This window comes from Leucopleurus acutus, assembly GCF_964270905.1.
Source record: "Leucopleurus acutus genome assembly, chromosome: 10".
Classification (NCBI taxonomy): domain Eukaryota; kingdom Metazoa; phylum Chordata; class Mammalia; order Artiodactyla; family Delphinidae; genus Leucopleurus; species Leucopleurus acutus.
Genome location: NC_139153.1, coordinates 84,519,880 through 84,541,145, shown reverse-complemented (window position 1 = coordinate 84,541,145; position 21,266 = coordinate 84,519,880). Strand labels below are relative to the sequence as shown.

Genomic DNA, 21,266 nt, shown 5'->3' with positions numbered 1-21,266 from the left:
AGTATTTTCCCCTCAAAATTTTTTTTTAAAAATGTATGAAATTATTTTATAGATGAGGAAACTGAGTCACAGAAAAGTCACACAACTTGCCCAAAGTCTTAGAGCTAGTGAGCAGGAAGGCTGGGATTTGATTTCAAGAAGTCTGGCTTCAAAAGGCTCTCCTTCTCCCATCTCACACTTAGTCTGCTCAGGCAACTCAAACAAAATACTCTAGAGTGCATGGCTTAAACAATAGAAATTTATTTCGTCAAAGCTCTGGAGTCTAGAAATCCGAGGTCAGGGTGCCAGCATGGTCAGGTTCTGGTGAGACCTCTTTTCCTACCCTATAGACGGCTGCCTTCTTGCTGTGTCTTTACATGGCCTTTCATGAGTGCATGCACACCAGGAGAGTGATGGCTCTCTCTTTCTCTTCTTATAAGGCCATGAATCCTGTTGGATTAGGGCCCCACCTCTATGACCTCTGTAGCCTAAATTACCTCCAAAAAGCCCTGTCTCCAAATATAGTCACGTTGGGGGTTAGGGCTTCAGCATATGAATTTTGGAGGAGGGGTGGGCATAAATCAATCCATAGCAGATACTTTTCTCATGGAATGATTAGGAGGCGTATTAGAGACAACCTAGATAAAAGTAGTTTTAGTTACACATAGCCAGACATGGTTCATTATTCCAACACAGTCCTGGGCAAAGGAGGCACCTGATAAATATTCCCTTTTTTGGTCTTAACCTAAGATCCTACTTATTCTTTACAGAGTGCTTTCCCGTGGAACTGTTGCAATCCTGTTCATTGTTTTGCAGCAGTTTATTTCTTATGGGATCATGGCTAATAAAAATATGGGGAAAAAACTACCTTCACTCATAATGAAGGAAATTACATTTCAATATTTTTTTGGTCTATCTGATTAAGTGTTTAAAAAATATTCTCAGTAAATATGACTGCCGTAAAATAGGAATTATTGTATTATGTTGGTGTTATAAGTTGGCATGGTCCTTCTGAATAGCAATTTGATGAACGTATACTTTAAGGGCCTTAAAAAATGGTTTTACCCTGTGATTTAGGATTTCTACTTCTAGAAGTCCGTCCCAAGGAAATAATCAAATATTTAAACAAAGATTTATGTAAAAAGAAGTGTGATCTGTATGATTTATAATGCATAAAAATGGAACTCCTTCTAAATAGCCAGTAACAGAGGACTAATTAATAAGTAATCATACATCTATAAAAAATGTGCATTTCTAGGCACGTTACCTAGAAAATTAGCTGTGTATATGTAGCATGATACCTAAATTTGCTTTATATATGATATATACTTATTAGAGATGGATCTCATATATATGTTCATATTCTTATATACATATAGAAAAGAGATACTAAGATTTATTTTAATTTTCTTTGTTATATATTTCTCTTCTTACAAATTTCTGCAATTATCATTTAATATTTTTATACTCAAAATAAATGTTTTAGCCAAGTTCTTATTGATCCTTCCGTGATTGTTAAAAATACCTCCTTTTATCTTCTTCTAGTATCATTTTCATTGACTTATTTGTGAGATGCAACAGTGTCCAGCAGTGACCAGTGGTGAGAAAATACATTTCTAAAGCCCATTTGCTGCTCCTGTAAAAAGAGAGATTGATTGATTAATTCACTTCTATAATTCATCAAATATCCGAAATTGTACTTGATTCTGAGAACAGTAATAATGGCGATGGCTAATGTTCATTGGTGTTTGTTCTGTGCCAGGCAGTGCTCTAAGCACTTTAGATACCAATGCATTTAATCTTGCAACAACCTTCTGAGGTACGTATGATGGTCCTCCCTGCTTTATACATGAGGAAATTAAGGCTCAGAGAGACTGAGTTTCCCAGATGGCACAGCTGTTGGATGGTGAACCATCCTCTACAGTAAAACCACACCCTCTAGCATTTGAGTCTACGTGCACTTGTAAATAAAAGATGAGCATGATCTAGTCAGTGTCCTATAAATTACATTTGAGCTATGTCTTGAAGGGCGGGTAGGAATTTGTCAGGTGAGGAAAGGGTATTAGGGCTTTTCACAAAGGAGACATAGTGACAAAGGCCAGGTGGTGGGGATTGTCTAGGGTGAGGTGCTTGGGGGTGAGCCTTGTAGAACCGGTTGTGAAGGATGAGGAAGGCCCTTGCATGACGACAGGTTGAAGAGTTCAAGCTTGTTATTCCCACATGAAGCAGTTTTAACAGTTCCCAGAAGCCTCCCTTCTCTCACATGCTCATCTCTCTGGGCTGCTGGCAGATGAAATCATTCCCCACTTTCAAATAAACCAAATCAAACATCTAATGGAAATGTACCCAAATAAATGCTTAGTCTCTTTCCTGGGTTGTTTTGAAATGCATTTTTCCAACCCTTCTTCACAGGTAGGCAGAGGCAAACCTAATTTTATGCTCTCTTGGTGTCCAAATTCAGTGCAAGGAAATAGGGTTTGCTTACTAAGGAGTCCTCTTTACTACCTGTGGGATGACACATTAGTGGGGCGGGGACATATGGGTTTCTGTGAAAATTGGTCGCACGTTTGGGTAATATGAATACTCGTAATTATAAGCCACGCTTGACACAGCTTACACTCAGGCCATCACTCCACTTTACAGAGAGAGGTTCTTTCTACATGGTTTGCGTGTGCTTGTAAAAATGTAGTCACAGTTACATAGCTATTTAAGTTTTGAGAAAGCTCTGCCTGGAAGCAGATTCTGGTGGTAGTGGCGGGTGGGCAAGGGGGAAGCAGTCCTCTCTTTAGCTGGTGAAGGCCACAGTCTCCCACACAAACCATTGACCACCTCTGCTGACTCATGGTGTGATCTCTGATGTTCCAGTAGTTTAACAAACTCACTGTTGCTTCAGATGTAGCAGCCTTAACAATTGCAAGTGGCACGTGTTATCTTAAACACTGTTGAAAATGCACCAGATTGAAGGACTGTGCTGGAGGGAAGCACAGCTCTTCTCACCAGCTCACGCCCAGAATGAGGGCAGTGATGGTGGTGCTAGAAAAAGAGGGACAAGTACTCAAGGTAGAACCAATAGGGCTTTGATTTCTCTTCTTTTCTTCATTGCTGGGTCTTCCTCCAAGAGTTTTGTATGTGCTTTCCAACTAACATTTTATTGTCTGAGAATAAATTGAGTTAATAGTGTAAAGCACTCAGAACAGTACCTGGCCCATACTAAGTGCTACACTAGTGTTAGCTACTCTTGTTATATTAAGCATTTTAATTAGTGCTAATGTGCAAATTATATCTACCACCCCTCTTGATCCCCCCTTTTCCTGTTTTCCATTTTCCCTTTCCATAGCATTTATTCCTTTCTCATATTCTATGTAATTACTCATAGTAACGATTGTTTGTTGTCTCTCTTCCCCAGCTGAGATGTAAGCTCCAAGAGGATAGTGACTTTGTCCTTTTCCAAGGAGACAGTCACTGAAGATAACTGGAGGAACAAGCACCAGAAGGTGGTCCTTAGGACCAGAGGAGAAAGGGCAGAAATCCCCTCCTTAGACCATCCCAAAACTCTGTCTTCATTCCCTCTGTGGTGAAAATATCAAAGACGAGTTCCAGCATATATGGGAGGATGAAAACCAGGAAAAGCAGAGTGCATGCAAATCTGGCTGCAGTACAGAACATGAGAGAAAGAGGCCGCAGACAGCGGGCAGGGGAAGAGTCCGTCAAACCGTGTTTCAGGTCTTTGGAGTATCCTAAAGGAAGATACAGCTCTTTCAAACCCATTCCAGACCATCCATGATGCCCCAGCTCACATGTGAGAAGGATAAAGACCCCAGAGCCCCTTCCCCTCATTTCCAGCTTATTAAAATTTCTGATCATTTTAGGAAAGTAAAAAATTCTGTATGATGTTATAACAATGAATATAAGTCATTATACATTTGACCAAACTCATAGAATGTACAACATCAAGAATGAACCCTAAGGTCAACTATGGACTTTGCGTGATTATACTGTGTCAATATAGGTTCATCCTTGGTTTAAAAAAAAAAAAAAAAGTACCATTCTGGTGAGTGATGCTGGTAATGCGAAAGGCTATGCATGTGTGGGTGTGTGGGTGTAGGGAGTATTTGAGGAATCTCCGTACCTCCCTCTCAATTTTGTTGTAAACCTAAAACTGCTCTAAAAAAAAAAAACTTATAAAAAATGTATATAGGAAAAACAATTCCAATCCACTCAGCATTATTTATGTCTAGAATCGATGCAGCCAGGCTCAGTCTCTGATGCTTAGAATCAGGGAGGCCAAGCACTTTCCAAAACCTCCAAAAAGCTCTTACCCTAGTGCTTGCTGAGTACCCTTGACCCACCTTTGAGACTAGCAGCCTTTCTTCCATTCAAGATCTCAGAACTTGCATCTTCTCTGTAGAATTCTTAAACACACAATCGTATTTGTTTATTTATTTCAATTTTTTAAAATATATGTATTTCAGTGCATTAAAGCCCAAATGCATGTGTTTAAAAATCTAGTGACCAGCATCTAACACTTCAATTGTTTAAGCAAATCTAACAATAAAAGGAGCACATTTTTTTTTAATGTGGACCATTTTTTAAAGTCTTTATTGAATTTGTTACAATATTGCTTCTGTCTCTTGTTTTGTTTTTTTGGCCATGAGGCATGTGGGATCTTAGCTCCCTGACCAGGGATCGAACCGACACCCCCTGCATTGGAAGGTGAAGTCTTAACCACTGGACCACCAGGGGAGTCCCAAAACAGGCACATTTTAATCTTTGATATTTTTATATCCTGTCCTACAGCTGAGTTTGGGCCAATTATAGTAGGAAAAAAAAAGTGAAAAGAAAATAAAGGAAAAAAAGAAAAGAAAAGAAGGGAGGAGGGGAGGAGAGGAGAGAGAAAAGAAAATGAGAACAAAGTTTCTTCCTTATTGCTTTTGAAGCCAATTCTTTTACTGTTGGAGAGCTCGATCTTGTCAGAAGACAAGTTTAGAGCTATAAGTGATGAAGTCAAGGTTTTACCCCAGTGTTGCCTCCTCTAAGTATATCAGTCTCCTCATAGAATGAGACAAGTCCCATCATTTCTGTTCCTTCATCCCTTGGAGCCTGCAGCTGGGGAGATCTAATACCATGAATACCCATAGCAAGATGAAACCAGCTCTTTCCATTAATTACTATACAAATTGCTCACTGGATGATAAGGTTATGTAAGTCTTTAAATGAGCAAACCAAAGTTTCATTTTCCTTCCTCAGAACTGAGGTGGGACAATAAGAAAGTGGTTGATTCTCCAAATTTACTCACTTTTTCCTAATTTATAATAAACCCATAGTACTTGAAGATATGTCAAGCTGATTTTCAGAGTCCAGAGAATTTAGTCAGAGCCTAGAACGTCTTGCTGGCAAGGTCAAAGGCAACTGTGTATTTGGCCCAATTAATTTTACGCTTAGTCATCCAGGATTGCACAGGGTGAAATTTTGGAAAAGCTAAATAATTTTTAATACCTTTTAAATTTAGGACTGTTAGACTGCAAAGTACTGAATCTACACACCCTTCGAAATCTGGACGTTTCAAGACAAGTGATAGCTATCATGTCCTTAGGTATACGCCTAGAGAGCTAATTAAGTACAAGCGTGGGAAAAATAATGCATTTTCTGTCAACCTGTTGGACCAAGGTAAATGCAAAGGAATCCGTTGGCAATCTTTTTATATCACTTGTGAAATTCCTATCATTTAAGAAAGACCAGCTCCTACCGACTGAGGTCTTCAGTCACAAGCTGCCTTAGTTCCCTTTAGGGCATAAAGAAGGTTATAAATGAAACTTGTCAAACATCACACAACAACTGAGTACCTACCATGTACCAGGCACCCTTCAAAGTGTGTTCTATGCATTAAAGGTCTTTGATCATCACAAACATCTAGAAGGTAGGTGCTATTACCGTCATCCTCAAGATATAGAAGAGGCACAGAGAGATTAATGACTTGCATCAGTCTCACAGCTAATAGGTGGCAAGCTGAGCGTCAAATCGGGAGGTTTTATCTCCAGGGGCTACACTTCTGTCAACAGGGAGCAATGCTGTGCAGCCATTTTACTGGCATCCATACCATTTCTAGGACAAATATTTTATATTTTCTATTTCATTTAATCCTCATCCCATCTTCTCAAGTAGGTAATTACTATCACCCCACAGGCTCAGAGTACTACGTTTGTCAAACAGTAACTCAAAGACATTTAGTTAATTATTAGCACACTGTTAACTTGTGTATAAGGTATGCCAAGCAATAGATTGATTTCATCCAAGTCAAAAAAGATGACTATGAAAGAGAAAGAGGGGAGGAAATACCCTTGGACAGTCTAGGAACAGGATATCATGTTTGTACATTATTTTCAGTAGGAAAGAGTTCAGTGTGGACAATCTGTTCTTACACAGACCAAAGAGGATTTAAAAAAAAGAAAAATAGTGATTGTTTAAAAACTCTCAAGATTGGCTGTGAAGAATATGTGACAGGCTGCCTCTGTATAATATGGTCCACTGACTCTCAGTCAGCATTTCCATCTTAGGTAGGTCATATCTTCACCATTTCTGGCATCAGAGTCTCTCAACTTCGCCACTTTGGTCAAGACTCTCATAATAGAGTAGCGGGTTTTAGTCTTAGTCTTAGTCATCTGCATATTAGTCATAACATTACACTTAGTCATCTGCATATTAGTCATCTGCATATTAGATGCAGGAGGAGGAGGAAGACAAAAACGTTATGAGGACAATCACAAACATAATAAGAAATATTTGAAACCTCTATTATCTTCAAGTACTTAATTGGCATGTCTTAATTAGAAGAACAGGCCTCAAAGATTACCTTGATGGATTTAAGTTAAATAAGTGTCATTTTTCCTAACCACAGTTGTAACTCTAATTTGAGCCATACTCAGAAATAAATTATGTAGTACACATTCTTTGGTTCAGGAACTTTTAGTCAAGGTATAGATAGAGGGCTAGGCTCTGAGGATTTTTAATTTTTTTCTAATACTTGAGAAGAACAAATCTGAGATCTAATCATTGGAAAAACTGGTAATGGAGAAAAGGACAAAGAATAACACAACGGGAAGGAGAAGGAAAAAGCTATCTATTCTAGATCTCATCTTGATCTGTAGAACCTTAGGAGGACGCTTCCTACTTCCAAAATTCTGGAAATCTTTTAATGTGTCACGATTGGCTTTCCAATGAGAGTGTACATCCAAGTGGTAGGATTCTAAACATGTTTATGCTGTGAAAAAAAAAAGAAATCCATTTGTCCTGAACTACAACATTTGTAGTTAAAAATACTGGAAATGGCCTTTTCTAGCATTGTTAAAAGTTGACACTTTGGGGAGTCTCTTTTAATACAATCTTTAATTGTATATTATGTAGAGGTGTGTCTGTTGAAGGCTTTTTTTGAAATGTAGATTGCATTTGTTGTATATATGACAGTGTAGCCTACATTAGTTTTAGATAATATCTGACACCTGAAAATGTCAAAAGAGAAGAAAAGACAAGTCACATGGATCTTGTGGTACAATTTCAAATGATGAGAATTTATGGGAATATTTAGATGTAGGTCATATTATCATTATTATTAAGGTTAGAAGTAAAATTTTGGCACAGTAAGTTTATGTTCTTTTGGGAATTTTACTTTATTTGTATTATCTTCTCAGCAGTTAGGGGGTGATATAGATTGATATGTTCTGATAAGAATAGCTTTATATTTTATCCATGATCTCATTTTATATTATTTAAAACTATTACAAGTATTCCCAGGTGGCAAAAAAGATCCATATATTTCAAAACAATAACATGAAATTGATTTGTTAATGCTGTGGTTTTTAGATATGGTTGAAGCACGGTCCCACCTTTATTGTTTTTCAATTTGTACTAATTGGTTATATAGCAAGATTCAATCACTTGCCAAGTTTTTGAGATAATCAACATCTTTGTAAAACTTGAACTAGTTTGTGCTTGTGTTGGAGTTATTTTTTGTTACATGACCATGAAGTCTGGAGGTGGTTGGGCTACAGAGAGATGAGAGATTTGGATAGTCAATTTTTATTGAGGGGTGGTTGATAAATTAATATAGTTATAAATTCAGTCTTTAATGGCAGCTCTAAAGTATTATTACCTTGTCAGCATAAATAAGACAATACATATAAAATTGAATTTACTACATTAATGAACAGTAACAACTTTCTAATAAATAAACAGACCAAACATAGCCATTGCTTGTGTACATATTTGTGTTTCTCTGCAGCTATAGTACTTGGTAGAGTCAGAGCTGTTTGTATTAACGACAGCCCTTTAGAAAAACAGGCAACTGTGTTCCCTCATAGGCATAAGGAAACCAGGAGGCCATCCAAAACCTGCCTTGTCCTCTGGGCCCACATATACACTTTACATATCCCTTCTACAAATTTAAAGTAGCAAAAACAAGCATAGCTATTTCTATTCTCCTACGGCATCTATATGTTCTCTAACCTGTTAATCTATGGTCATTCTCAACTGTGTGAAAATAAAAGACTTGCATAGATCTGTTTTTAGTGATGTGTATTTTGTACACTCCAACTTATTTAATTTACCCAATTTAATATTTATCTAAATTTTTAAAGTTATCTATAGACTTTGAACTCAGTATTTAAGCTGACACAATGAGTCCTTATGATTTGTAACATTAGAAAAATTAATTCCATTTTAAAAATGACATTACCTATCTACCTTATCACTATTTTGTGATAATTTAGTTCAATGCATAATTTACGTAATGTAAAATTTTAAATAAAGTGATGATAACTCAACTAATCAGTAGAGTTAAAGAAATTTAGTAATTTTAACTTAGTTTTTTTTTTAAAGAAAATAACTTGTGTAAACTAGAATACTATACTAACATTATTCTTACATTATAACAATAATAAAGAAAAAGATGTAGAGCCAGTTTGTAAGGCAGAATTGTTAAGCCAGCAAATTTATCCAAAGGGTTAACTTGATTAGAAATATGTGATTTTTAAATTTCCTATAGAATTACATGCCATGTATTAAAATATTTAAGTTGTTCAAAAATAATGGAGTAGTTCTGTTTTGTTTCTTATCTTGTAATGTGATAACGAAGACCACTAATTAAATTCAGTTAAACTTTCTTTTCTGTCTGAGTTACAACTTAAAGAGGTAGCACGTTTAAAGCATCTGGAGAATTTGATTTTGCTCTTATTTTAAATTGATGTATGTTTTTTAGTCTTTATATAAGCTATTTAAGTTTACATTATAACTTTTAAAATTTTCTGCTGAGGTAGATAATTTGCTCAAAATTATTTGTATTCATAAAGCAGAAAATATTCTCAATCATTGTACAAGTTAGAGGAGCTAATTGTGAAACTGGAACAAAACTTAAAGAGATTTAATTTAAAAGCAACCAAGATTTAAGTATGTTGATCAGTTAAAGAAACAAATGTGATTAAGATCAGAGATCCCTCAGGGTACACCACTGCTGGGAATATGAGTAAATTCTCTGATATCCTTCTAAGTTTGGTAGCAAATTCTAGTTTCCAGTGCCATATCCCTCACAATGAACTCATTAAGGTTAATAAACTATTTAATGTTTGTTCTATACAGGTATTGGAAGCCCTCTCTTTTTTCTGACTCAATAGCTTTATTTATAATGACATATTTCTTCTCTCTCCTCTCTGACCTTACTTAAAGAGCAAGAAGGGACAATATTTTTTTGGAATTATTGAATAATAAACTTTAGAGGCTTCGGCATAGCAAGAGACAGGCCAATTGTAGGCTGGAGATGCTGTTTCCTTGTTTTCTTTCTTGTCTTAAGTCTCCTGTTAGGTCTAACGCTTTATTAAAGTTAAAAGTTTTAGGCGGCCATTTTATATTCATTTATCTTTGAAGCAGGAATGTTATTTTTGCAGATACTGACAATTATTTGGACTCATACTGAGTAATCACGATAACAGACAGTTTTGAAAGGGAGAAAGAAACTCTGATTTTTAGTGAAAAGAACCCACAGTATACAAACACAAAACACGAAACACAGTGGATCCCATCAAAGGCCAGAAAGAAAAACACCAACTTCCTCGTCCTGTGTTCTCAAATGCCAGAGATGACCAGAATCCTCAGACAAACACAAACAACCCAAAAAAGATGAACAAATGAACAGATTCCAGATACCCTGTCCTCTGCCACCAACTAATTAATGATCTAGCGATAAAACCACTAATGTGTATCCAATCGACAAAGTACAATCTAAGAACCAAAATAAGAAGCAGACATGGGCAAAAATAAATTTTAGCATACAAGAGCCAAGGGAAGATGAACAGAAAACTCAAAGTGCCCAGGGCTAGACAAGGTACATTTTCAGTTCACTTTTCTATTGATTCCTAAGGTAGGGCTCAGGTAAACAATGTCTTGGTGGAATCTTCAGAAATAAATGGTCCAAGGTGTTAATGATTAGGCAGCCTGCTCTTGTATTGAAGAGAAATCAAGCAATAGTTGTTATTTCATCCAACAAAGGCAAACCAGAATTTATATGTGAGGAAAAGAGGGGAAGAGAAGGAGAAAACAAAAACAAAACAAAACCTTGTAGTCAGCCTGGGATAGTGAATGTTTGCACATTTTTGGGGTAAACTGATCAGTTGGCAGTGAGGAGACGTTAGTCTGATTTGGATCATCAGTCCTTGCGCAGGCTCACTAGGGGTATAGAAAAAAATCCAATTTCAGTTGTTGAAGGACTTGGGAAACTTTATAGTTTGGCTGAAGAGCTTGTGTGATAAGCATGTGCCATTGTCCTATATTTGCACTTCTACCTTAATTAAGCCAGGGCTGCACCTCATTTCTCAGGTAACTTCCAGGTTAGGCAGCCAGTAACTGTGGAGCCGTGTTCCAATGGACGCCTGTCTAGCGCCAGACAGGCCTTAGTATTTTTCCCAGGATCAAAGAAAACTGCACATTTAGAATCACGGGGTCTTAATGTTAAGTAATCTAAATCACATTGTATCTTACCTCAAATCGTTAAACAACAACAAAAAAACCTGTTTTCCTTGTAACATAAATTTTATTCCTGTAGTTTCCCACTTTTTTACAGAGAAAGCAAAGTTTACTCCTAGGTGCTGAAAATGTGTTCTAGACTTGGATAAATTAATGGAAAATGCGTTTCTTTCACCTTAAAATCTTCCCCTGGAATAAAGATTAAACTGCTTAAGGGAAGGTGGAACTTGCCAGCTCCCCCCCCACCCCCCCCCTCCCCGCCGCACGACTACCTGGTTTGGGAAGGTTCTCTCCTAGAGACTTTGTATGCCAAGTGCAATAGCCTCCTTTCTCTTCCCGCCTAGTTTCCCCGCCTTTCGGTGCCAGCCCTCGGTTCAACCTCCATGGAAACTTGCCAAGTTGCAAGCATCTCTTAAAGCAGTTCGTCAACCCCGACTACGTATTACAAACCTCCAGCCACCTACGCAGTTAATTTTCATGTTCAGATAGCTGTAGGTCAATTACAGTACATTGATCACTGGGACTCAAAAAATAGCTGACTTTATACTTGCGGTGACCCCCTAATTGCAACGGGTAATGGATAACATTTGACACAACAATGCCAAAACCCAACAACCTGACAGTGCTTTTAACAGCTTCACTTGTCATTCCTTAGACCCGTTAATAGGACTTACAAATTTCTCTACCTTTGTCTTCTAATTAATGCACAGTACTTTTGGCCAAACTTCAATTTATAGAAAATAAGCAGCAGGTTACAACTCTCTTTGTGGACATGTGGGTGGCTCTTAAAAGAGCCTTTGGGGTTAGGTGTAAAGACGCTTACTTGGCAAGTTTACTTGGAGCTAGTGTACTTGGTGACAGCCTTGGTGCCCTCAGACACGGCGTGCTTGGCCAGCTCCCCGGGCAGCAGCAGGCGCACGGCCGTTTGGATCTCCCTGGAAGTGATGGTCGAGCGCTTGTTATAATGCGCCAGGCGCGACGCCTCGCCCGCAATGCGCTCGAAGATGTCGTTGACGAACGAGTTCATGATGCCCATTGCCTTGGACGAGATGCCGGTGTCCGGGTGGACCTGCTTCAGCACCTTGTACACGTACACAGAATAACTCTCCTTGCGGCTGCGCTTGCGCTTCTTGCCATCCTTCTTCTGCGCCTTGGTCACTGCCTTCTTAGAGCCCTTCTTCGGGGCAGGAACGGACTTGGCTGACTCTGGCATTTTAAAACCTCAAAACACGAAAAATAAAATGAAAGTAGACAGAGGATTTCTGCTATTTATAGGGCCTTTATGCTAATGAAGGATGCAGACTGCGTCTTAGTTAATTGGAAGACAAACAGCAAGGCTGTCATCTATGGGCAGAACTATGTAAATGAGGTATGGAAATAAAGCTTTTCTATTGGCTACTTAGGTGACTCTTGGTACTAACCAATCAGACAATCGGATTTACTCCCCAGGAAATGCCTATAAAAGCAGCAGTGTTCTATCTGCTTTCAGACTTGGTTTGTTCTGAGAAGTACTCTTTTTTTGTTTGTTTCTTTTCTGTTTATTTTGCGATGTCTGGACGTGGCAAGCAAGGTGGTAAGGCTCGGGCTAAAGCGAAGTCTCGCTCTTCGCGGGCCGGTCTCCAGTTTCCCGTGGGCAGAGTGCATCGCCTACTTCGTAAGGGCAACTACGCTGAGCGAGTCGGGGCTGGCGCGCCGGTGTATTTGGCAGCGGTATTGGAGTACTTGACGGCTGAGATACTGGAGTTGGCTGGTAATGCGGCGCGCGACAACAAGAAGACTCGCATCATCCCACGCCACCTGCAGCTGGCCATCCGCAACGATGAGGAGCTTAACAAACTGTTGGGCCGCGTGACCATCGCTCAGGGCGGGGTCTTGCCGAACATCCAGGCGGTGCTGTTGCCTAAGAAGACCGAGAGCCATCACAAGGCCAAGGGCAAGTGATTTGACAGGGATTTGAGTTTCCGGAAGTGCTTTCAAACCCAAAGGCTCTTTTCAGAGCCCCCCACTGTTTCAAGGGAAGAGCTAACACCACTTGGAATATTAAAGAAAAAGGAAGGTAAGTGAATTTTTATCCAAGATAACAAGAAATGGAAGAAAAATCTCTCTAAATCTTTAGAAAAGGCTCTCATTGTTACTAGAAATCTGCCTCTCTGCAGAACGCGGTAAATCGGTTAAGGTCTAATGATCCACGAAGTGGTTAGGCATTTCAGACAGTCGAGTGATCTGCCTTTAGTCAGTAAAGCCTAAGCACGGTTTAACTGCAGGGGTGGATATACGGTGGTCTCAAATGAACATGCCGAGTGAAATGGCCAGAACCTCTTAGACGCCTCGTTCTAGGCTGCAGACAACCCGTCTTTCCTAATCCCGCAAGGGAGTTAGACTCTCTGCTCTCGCTAACTTTCAACGTATCTGAAATTTACCACGTACTGAAAGGGGCTTTTGAAAAATTGATTACGTGGAGTTAACATAATGGTAGCTTAGAACAGACTGAATCTAGACTCTAATTGTGGCTTCTCCCCACATTTACAAATTGTGAGATTTGGGGCCAATTTCTAACCTGGTAGTTTTGTTGTATGTAAATTAGGGATAGAGTGATGGTGTTTCCATTGATTTTTTTTTTTTCTTTTGACAAACCGCTTAACACCCGTAACCTAGATTAGTGCCTGACATTCAACGAACTATAGTTAATAGAGGTTCAAACGCCTAGGTCCCTAACGCAGCCCCAAAAGGGATAGAGTAGGGCTGCAGGCCTCCCTAAAATAGTTAACTACTAGGGATCTGGTAAATTAGCTGCTCCAACCCAAAAGTGTCGATCTGGTACTGTGCAAAAATTCCTAGGATCCTATTTTCCGGGATTGAGTCTCATCGAGTAAACATTTCTTCTGCATGACTCAGTTTGTCCTTGGATGAGTAGGCAAGGAGGCTGAGTAGGCCAAAACTTGGGACCTGTGCGGCCCAGGGAGACGCACCCTCATTCAAACATCTCTGGCGCTTCACTGAAGCATTTTGCGTGGCATCAGTTCTTTTGGAGCATTCAGATCCGAGTGTGTGGGGAAAGAGAATCTAAACAGAAGCTGGTTCCCGTGAACGCACTTTTCTCATTCTCATGTTGGCACAGACACTTTGCGGTCTTGAGGCAGCCTCCATCCCTCTCTTGCCCTCCTCCCGCGCATCCCCCTACCCCCCACCCCCACCCCGGCCTTGAAACTACCAGCCAAAGAACCGGGGCTAGAGGGTCTGGGTGTTTGGTGAAGGCAAATAGGCGGAAAAAGAAGTGAGCACCTTGATGGCCGCACGTTAGAATTTCCTTAATTTTTAAAGATAGCCGGAATGAAAATCAGTTTGGGGAAGGTCCGGCCTCACAGCATTTCAGGTAGGGGTCCACTGAGAGGACCGGGTTTTTTACGCCCAGCATTTCTTGTATGTTGGAGAACTTGGATCCTTAGGTTGCAATTGCTTTATATAAGCCTTGGGATACTTTTCATTGACTTTCCAGGTTGCCTTTGAACCCAGCTCCAACACTTAACTAGGTGGGTGACCTTGGGCTAGGTGCTTAACTTCTCCCTGCGTCCATTTCTTCCTGTATGCCTTTGCTTGTCTTGTGATGAAAAGAGTGGATTCAGCAGTGTGGGTTCTGAGATTAGAACGCGGGGTGCTCGAGTAATGGCCAACACTTAGTAAGCACTTACTGTGTGTCAACATGCTTCCAGCATATTAATTTAACCCAACAATCTGAGAGATAAGTACTATTCCTATCCCAATTTTAAAGATGAAGAGACAGGAAGACAGCATAAAAAACTTGTCTAAGCCCCAAGGTCAGGAAGTCAGTACTTCTAACCACTGGCAATTTTATAACCAACTGCTCCCTAAGAGGTTGTCAGAATAATGAAAGGAGTAAAAATTCAATACATAATGGATTTAACTTTGCCCACATACCAGAATGTTACTAATTGTATCCTAAACTCTGAAAAATTTAAGAGAAGGAGGAGAGGTAATCTCCCTGGAATCTGCATAAGGGAGGGAGGTAAATCCTGACAGTGTGCTAGCCACATATTTTCGTGTTAACCAATACACTTTTGATTTAGTATGTGACAAGTGAAACAAGGGGACAAGTGGGGAGATGGTTTAGTAAAGAACCAAAGGAAAAAAAAAAAAGAACCAAAGGACTTGATAAACTAATTTATTGTGGTAGGTGAAGAAAGGAGTTAGCGAGGACTTGAATTCTCCCCTCTGGGCTCCAATAACAAAACTTTGTATTGGATTACTTAAGAGTGAATGATACATCGTGTTAATTTTGTGTGTTTCATTGAGACCTCCTTAAAGTCAAGGACCACATCTTGTTAAATTGTTGATAGTCAGCATAGACCCTGGCATACAATAAACACTTGATAATTGGACATTGAGTAAATGTTGAGCTGTGTCAGTGGCTGGGCCACATTGAGTAAATGTTGAGCTGAGTCAGTGGCTGGGCCATCAGGAAGTACTTTGTTCTAGAGGGTCAGTTTATTACCAGAGGAGACATTAATTACATGCCAGACTAAAGGCTGCTAATAATATCTTCTCTTACCAGTAGAAAATCCCTTCTGAAAAATCCAATTTGCATTGGCAACTTATTTTGGGAGCTTCAAAGAAACACAGAAGGTGCCAATTGATAACCTCTTACCTAAGAGGTACTGCTAAGAGGCTATTCCCCAAGCAGAGGACATTCCTCACAGCTCTGGCCTAGCTTCCCCTCTCCAACATAGTTCTTTACCTCCTACTTTGAAATGTCACTGTTTATATCCAAAAGCCCTAGTTACCACTTGGGAAAATTCTCTAGTAGGCAATAAACTCTCAGTAGCTTTAGTTGGTTTCCAGCCCTTGAGTAGGTCTCCATCTACCATGCCTCAAGGGTCCTGGAGAATAAGGGCTCACATGTAGCCCCAGTATTCTTCCCTCTCTATTTTATTTCAGTACCTTGATCTTGTAGCAAAATAAGATTAGCATCACCAGGAGATCTACCAAAAGGCAGATTATAGTCTATATTTATACCCATAAGACTGTATCATTAATAAGTAGACAAATTTATGAAAAAACTCAATAAGTATAATCATTATAACACCAAAAGAATTTGGAACGTAACATGTATACTTTAAAATAAAACGAATTCTAGGACATGGAATTAATGTAGTCATATTGAAAAAAATATCAGAAATTCATTGGACTTAATTAGATTACAGTTGTTAGTTAAGTTGTAGTTTAGGCAGGGGGATAGAACAAGCATCTGTTAAGACTTAGACTTACACATGTTACTTATAGTTGAGGTTCTTTCTGAAAGAATCAAGTGTGTAAGTTTCGGGGTCTCTGCTGTATGTTGCTTGTCTGCCAGTTGGAGCTTAAACTTTTACCACATTCCTCACTCTCACAGCACCAGGCAGCAGCAGCTGAGCATGTCTATTCTTTCCTGTACTCAGTGATAGCCTGAGCTGAAAGTACAGGCCCTGACTTTACGCCATGACAAATTGCCCTTGCATTCAAAATCTATCTCAAAATGGCTCTATCTGAAAATGCTCTAAATTTTAGAACCTTGGAGCTCAGTACTAGCCCCTGTTCACTCTGTCTCCTTGATGATTTTATCAGTACTGTAGTTTCAAAGTCTGTCTATATGCAATAAACTTCCAATTTTACATCTCCAGTCCTGCTGTCTTCCCTGAAATGCAAATGTGTGCATACAAATTTCTACTTGACACCTTCACTTGAAGCCCTAAGAGACCTCTCAACCTAAATACATTCAAGACACAAGAGTTTACATTATGCTTCCTAAGCCTGTTATTCCCTCCAATCCTCCCCAGCTCAGTAAATGACATTACTGTAAGTCCATTTACTCGAGCAAAAATTCTAGGAATGAGCCTTGCTCCCATTCCTTCATCTCCACAAATCCAAACTATCTGTAAGTCACTTCACCTATACCTTTAATACATATCTTAATTAATTTACCATACTCCTTACCATGATCTGAAGAGCCATCCATGACCACCCTGGCCTCTGCCCACCTCCCTGACTTCATCTCCATCTCCCTGTCCAGCTACACTGATCTCTCTTCCACCTGCCAAGCCCTTTGCTGCTTCAAGACATTTGTACTGTTGGTCTCTTTCTCTGCAGTGCCCATCCTCTGATTTTTCTTCTGGCGAGCGTGTTCTCAGCTCTTCTCCAGACAGGCCTATCTGAAATAGACCTACCCAGATGGATTAAAGAGCTAAGTATAAAATACAAACACTAGATGAAATTTTAGGGACACACTTTGTATAACTTCAGTTTTGTATGTGTATATTTTAAGGGGGAGGTGTCATTATTAAGCCAGGCAGTAAACACAAATGCCATATAGGAAGGGACACAGACCACATAGGACAAAAATAAACTTAAGATGCAATATTCCATAAAAAGAGTAGAAAACAAGGAGTAAATTGGGATAAAGGATTTGTAAAACATTATACACAAAAGGTTAATGACTTTAATTTACAAGGAAGACCTGCAAGCTGCTAAGAAAAGGGCAAACAATAATAGAAAAAAATTACTGAACAGGATATTTTATACCTTTTATGAAATTCAAATAGACAGTGCATATGAGAAAAAACAAACCAAAATACATAGAACTGTTCACCTTCCTAAAAGTTAGGTTATGCATATCATAGCAACAAATGAATAGCATTTCTCACCTATGGATAGACAACCACTGAAACCAATAATACTTAGGATGCTGAGGATGAGGAAGGAGTGCCACAGTCATATTATCTTTTGAGAAAATTTCCTGGCAATATATATTAAAATTTATTAAGAGACAACCTTTCATAAAGCAAAGCAATATCAGATAGATAGACAGATAGATAGATAGACAGATAGATAGACAGATAGTAGAAACTAGGGAAGAGAGGGTGTCTACCATCTAGAAATAAAAGCCCCATTATGTGAGGTTATATGAGGAGAGATTGTTAACCTGTATAAACATGTGTGTAAAGTGTTAAAAGGAGCATGAATTAAGTTTGTAACTTCAAGTATAGAAAGTAAAATAAAAAAGTAATCTCCCGGGCTTCCCTGGTGGCGCAGTGGTTGAGACTCCGCCTGCCGATGCAGGGGACACGGGTTCGTGCCCCGGTCCGGGAAGAACCCACATACCGCGGAGCGGCTGGGCCCGTGAGCCAGGGCCACTGAGCCTGCACGTCCGGAGCCTGTGCCCCGCAACGGGAGAGGCCACGACAGTGAGAGGCCCGCGTACCGCAAAAAAAAATAAAAATAAAAAAAATAAGTAACCTCCCTCTGCTCACGTCTCACTCCAAGTTACTTTCTATCAATCATCTTGTTGAGATTCTTTAAAATACATTCTAAGATTTTATTTATCAGCTCCCTTGTTGTTTGCCTCTCCCCATTATACTCTCTGTTTCATGAAATGGGACCTGGTCTGTGACATCCTAACATCTAACAGAAGGCCTGGGGCTCAACTCGCTGGTGAATGAACCAGGGAATGGATATTGTAGCCCCAAAAGCCCTCTCAGAGCCCAGAAAGCACATGGTTATCTGAATTTCTGTATAAAAATGCCCACTAACCATTGTTAATGCACTGCCTACTGCCCTATGCAGCTACCAGGACCGCAGTGAAATTTGGAAGTACCATATACACCATTTGTTTTCCACACTCTACCTTTTGCCAGGTTTCTGCACTAACCTCACCAGACTTAATGTCTCCTGATAAGCCTCAGTGACCCAGGAAGCTCAGTTTCCTTTAAGGGCCTGTCTTCTCTGCTGGCTGATACCGTGTATAAAAGAATCCTCTTTAATACCCTGCTGGGTCTGTGGTTACTAATGCTTGCTTAGAGTCATGGAAGGAAAAGGGTCACACAGCTGATGTGTGTGACCAAATCAATGCTGTTTCATCCCCTTACAATGCCTGCTCTGCACATAGGGCACCTTGGTGGCTTTTACAGTCTAATGCTGGATTATACAGTTAACACGATCATCTACAGGGTAAGTTTGTTGAAAAATTCTATCATACATCTCCACTCCCTGGCATGTCACATCCTCAGTAAATATTCAGAATGAATACTCAGAATTAATGTGTTGGCAACAGAACTTATATCTGCACAGAGACGGAATAATCACTAAGCTGCAGGGATTTGTGGGTTTATTTCCGGGTGATGTACCTTTTTAGCCACCATTCGGTTTTAAATTCCAGTTGCTACATGTGGAGGGAGATACATGACTAGTACTTGAGCTACTTTGTCCAAGATAGGCCACTGGCCACATGTGACATTTTAAATTTAAATAAAATAATAAAATTAAAAATTCAGGTACTCAGTTGCACTAACCATATTTCAAGTTGCTGGTGGCTTCTACATTGGACGGATAGATGTAGAACATGTCTGTCAATGCAGAAAGTTCTATTGGTAGCACACCGGGCTAGGTACTTTTTGTCCCTCTGGGCTAACATGTTCAAGTGCACTTAACCAGCTCCGTCCAGGTAGCATCTGAGGATACAGTTGCCTGATAAAATATAGGATGCTCAGTTAAATTTGAATTTCAATTAAGTGACAAGTAATTGTTTTAGTATAAGTATGCCCCCAAATATGGCATGAGACATGCTATAATTCAACAAAAGATGTTGTTTATCTGAAATTCAGATTTAACTAGGCATCTTGTATTTTTATTTGCCAAATCTGGCAACCCTATCTGAAGAGCGAAATTAGAGCATTTCCCAGGGAGGCTGGGTCCTCTTACCATGGGGAGTGTGTATATGAGGAAATGAAACGGGCTGATACACAGAATGAACCAAACTCATTCTGAGGGAAGAGGTTTGTAAGTTCTTCTGCATATGCTGAGGAAGGTTAAGAAAGAAGTTCCCAAATACATTTACTTTGGTTTCTTCTCTCCCCTTAGGTTTCAAAAGCTTCTCACTACGAAGAGATGCCTAGATCCAGAGTGTCTGTCAAACTCATCAATTCTCAGAAATAAATGGATTGGCATCTGTGTTCTGACATCATTGATTGATTCTGTACCTGCCAATTTTTTCCTATTAAAAACTTACTTGGGTTTCTTTCTTCGTGTGCACTGTGTGTCTTTGGGATAAGGAGAGTAAAAGGGAAGGGGTGGTAAATATTATTGTGGAGAAGCTCTCTTTAGTACAAAATGTACCTAATTTCTTGAATAAGTAATACATTCACAGGGTTCAGCCAAATCAAAATAACAAGGTATATGTTGAGAATCCACTCCTCACTGGATTACCCCACTCTCCCTAGGTAACTATTTTCCTTGTGTATTTGCCTATTGTTAATTCATGCTGATGTGAGTCAAGAATGAACGCATGTTTTATCTCCCCCAGTTTTCATTCTTAAAAGATAGCAGACTGTATACACTTACTCTTTTCTATAACAGTATATCTTGGAAAACTTTCCAGATATGGACATAGGGGACATCCTGTACACTGTCTCATGGTATTGTACTGTGAACGCATCACAAGTACATCACAGTTCATGTAACCTGTCTCCTGTTGGTAGGCACATAAAGCAATTCCAGAATAACAAACCCTGATATACAGCAAAATGGAAATTGTTCTCATATTCCTCTGGGATGGTGGAAAATGAACAGAAATTCAAGTCACTCTTGGCTTGGACTCAAGGTTCTTCTCCTTAAAAACTGTGGCTTGGGGCTTCCCTGGTGGCGCAGTGGTTGAGAGTCCGCCTGCCGATGCGGGGGACATGGGTTCGTGCCCCGGTCCGGGAAAATCCCACATGCTGCGGAGCGGCTGAGCCCGTGAGCCATGGCTGCTGGGCCTGCACGTCTGGAGCCTGTGCTCCGCAACGGGAGAGGCCACAACAGTGAGAGGCCCGCGTACCGCAAAAAAGGAAACTGTGGCTTTAGCCAAGCTCATTTTGAACCCCAGTTTCTTCATCTGTAAAATGGAGGTAATACGTACCTTAATTAACTACGAAAATGGAAAAAAAAATTTGGAATTCTAAAGAACAGCACAAACAAAATTATTTAATTTTTCAACACTACTTCTTTTGTGAGAGTTATATATAATAAATTGTAATAGGATCAGGCTCCCCAAATTCCAGCCTGGCATGAAGAAATGAAATATGGTACCAAGACAGAGGAAGATAGTTTCATTAATTACCTGGTTAAATGGCCATTTCCTCACACAGGAGTTAGAAGGCACACCCTCCCAATCTGCCTGCCCCATTGCCCCTTCTGCTCTTTCCTCTTAAGTCAAGGTCAGGTTTTAAGAATGTTTCTGCTACTCTAGTGTCTGT

General features: G+C 39.7%; 2 protein-coding genes across 2 annotated transcripts; one reads left to right on the top strand and one right to left on the bottom strand.

Moving 5' to 3' along the window:
* Positions 1-11,790: 11,790 nt before the first annotated feature.
* LOC309966948 (histone H2B type 1-C/E/F/G/I-like) lies at positions 11,791-12,205 on the bottom strand. The gene has a single exon (XM_082847405.1). It carries the CDS (start codon positions 12,197-12,199, stop codon positions 11,819-11,821), a length of 381 nt encoding a protein of 126 aa, XP_082703531.1. The 5' UTR covers positions 12,200-12,205; the 3' UTR covers positions 11,791-11,818.
* A 289-nt stretch (positions 12,206-12,494) lies between these two features.
* Positions 12,495-20,040, top strand: LOC309966914 (histone H2A type 1-C). Its single transcript, XM_082847356.1, has 2 exons — positions 12,495-13,042; positions 19,894-20,040. The coding sequence occupies exon 1, from the start codon at positions 12,535-12,537 to the stop codon at positions 12,925-12,927; it is 393 nt and encodes a 130-aa protein (XP_082703482.1). The 5' UTR covers positions 12,495-12,534; the 3' UTR covers positions 12,928-13,042; positions 19,894-20,040.
* Positions 20,041-21,266: the final 1,226 nt, after the last annotated feature.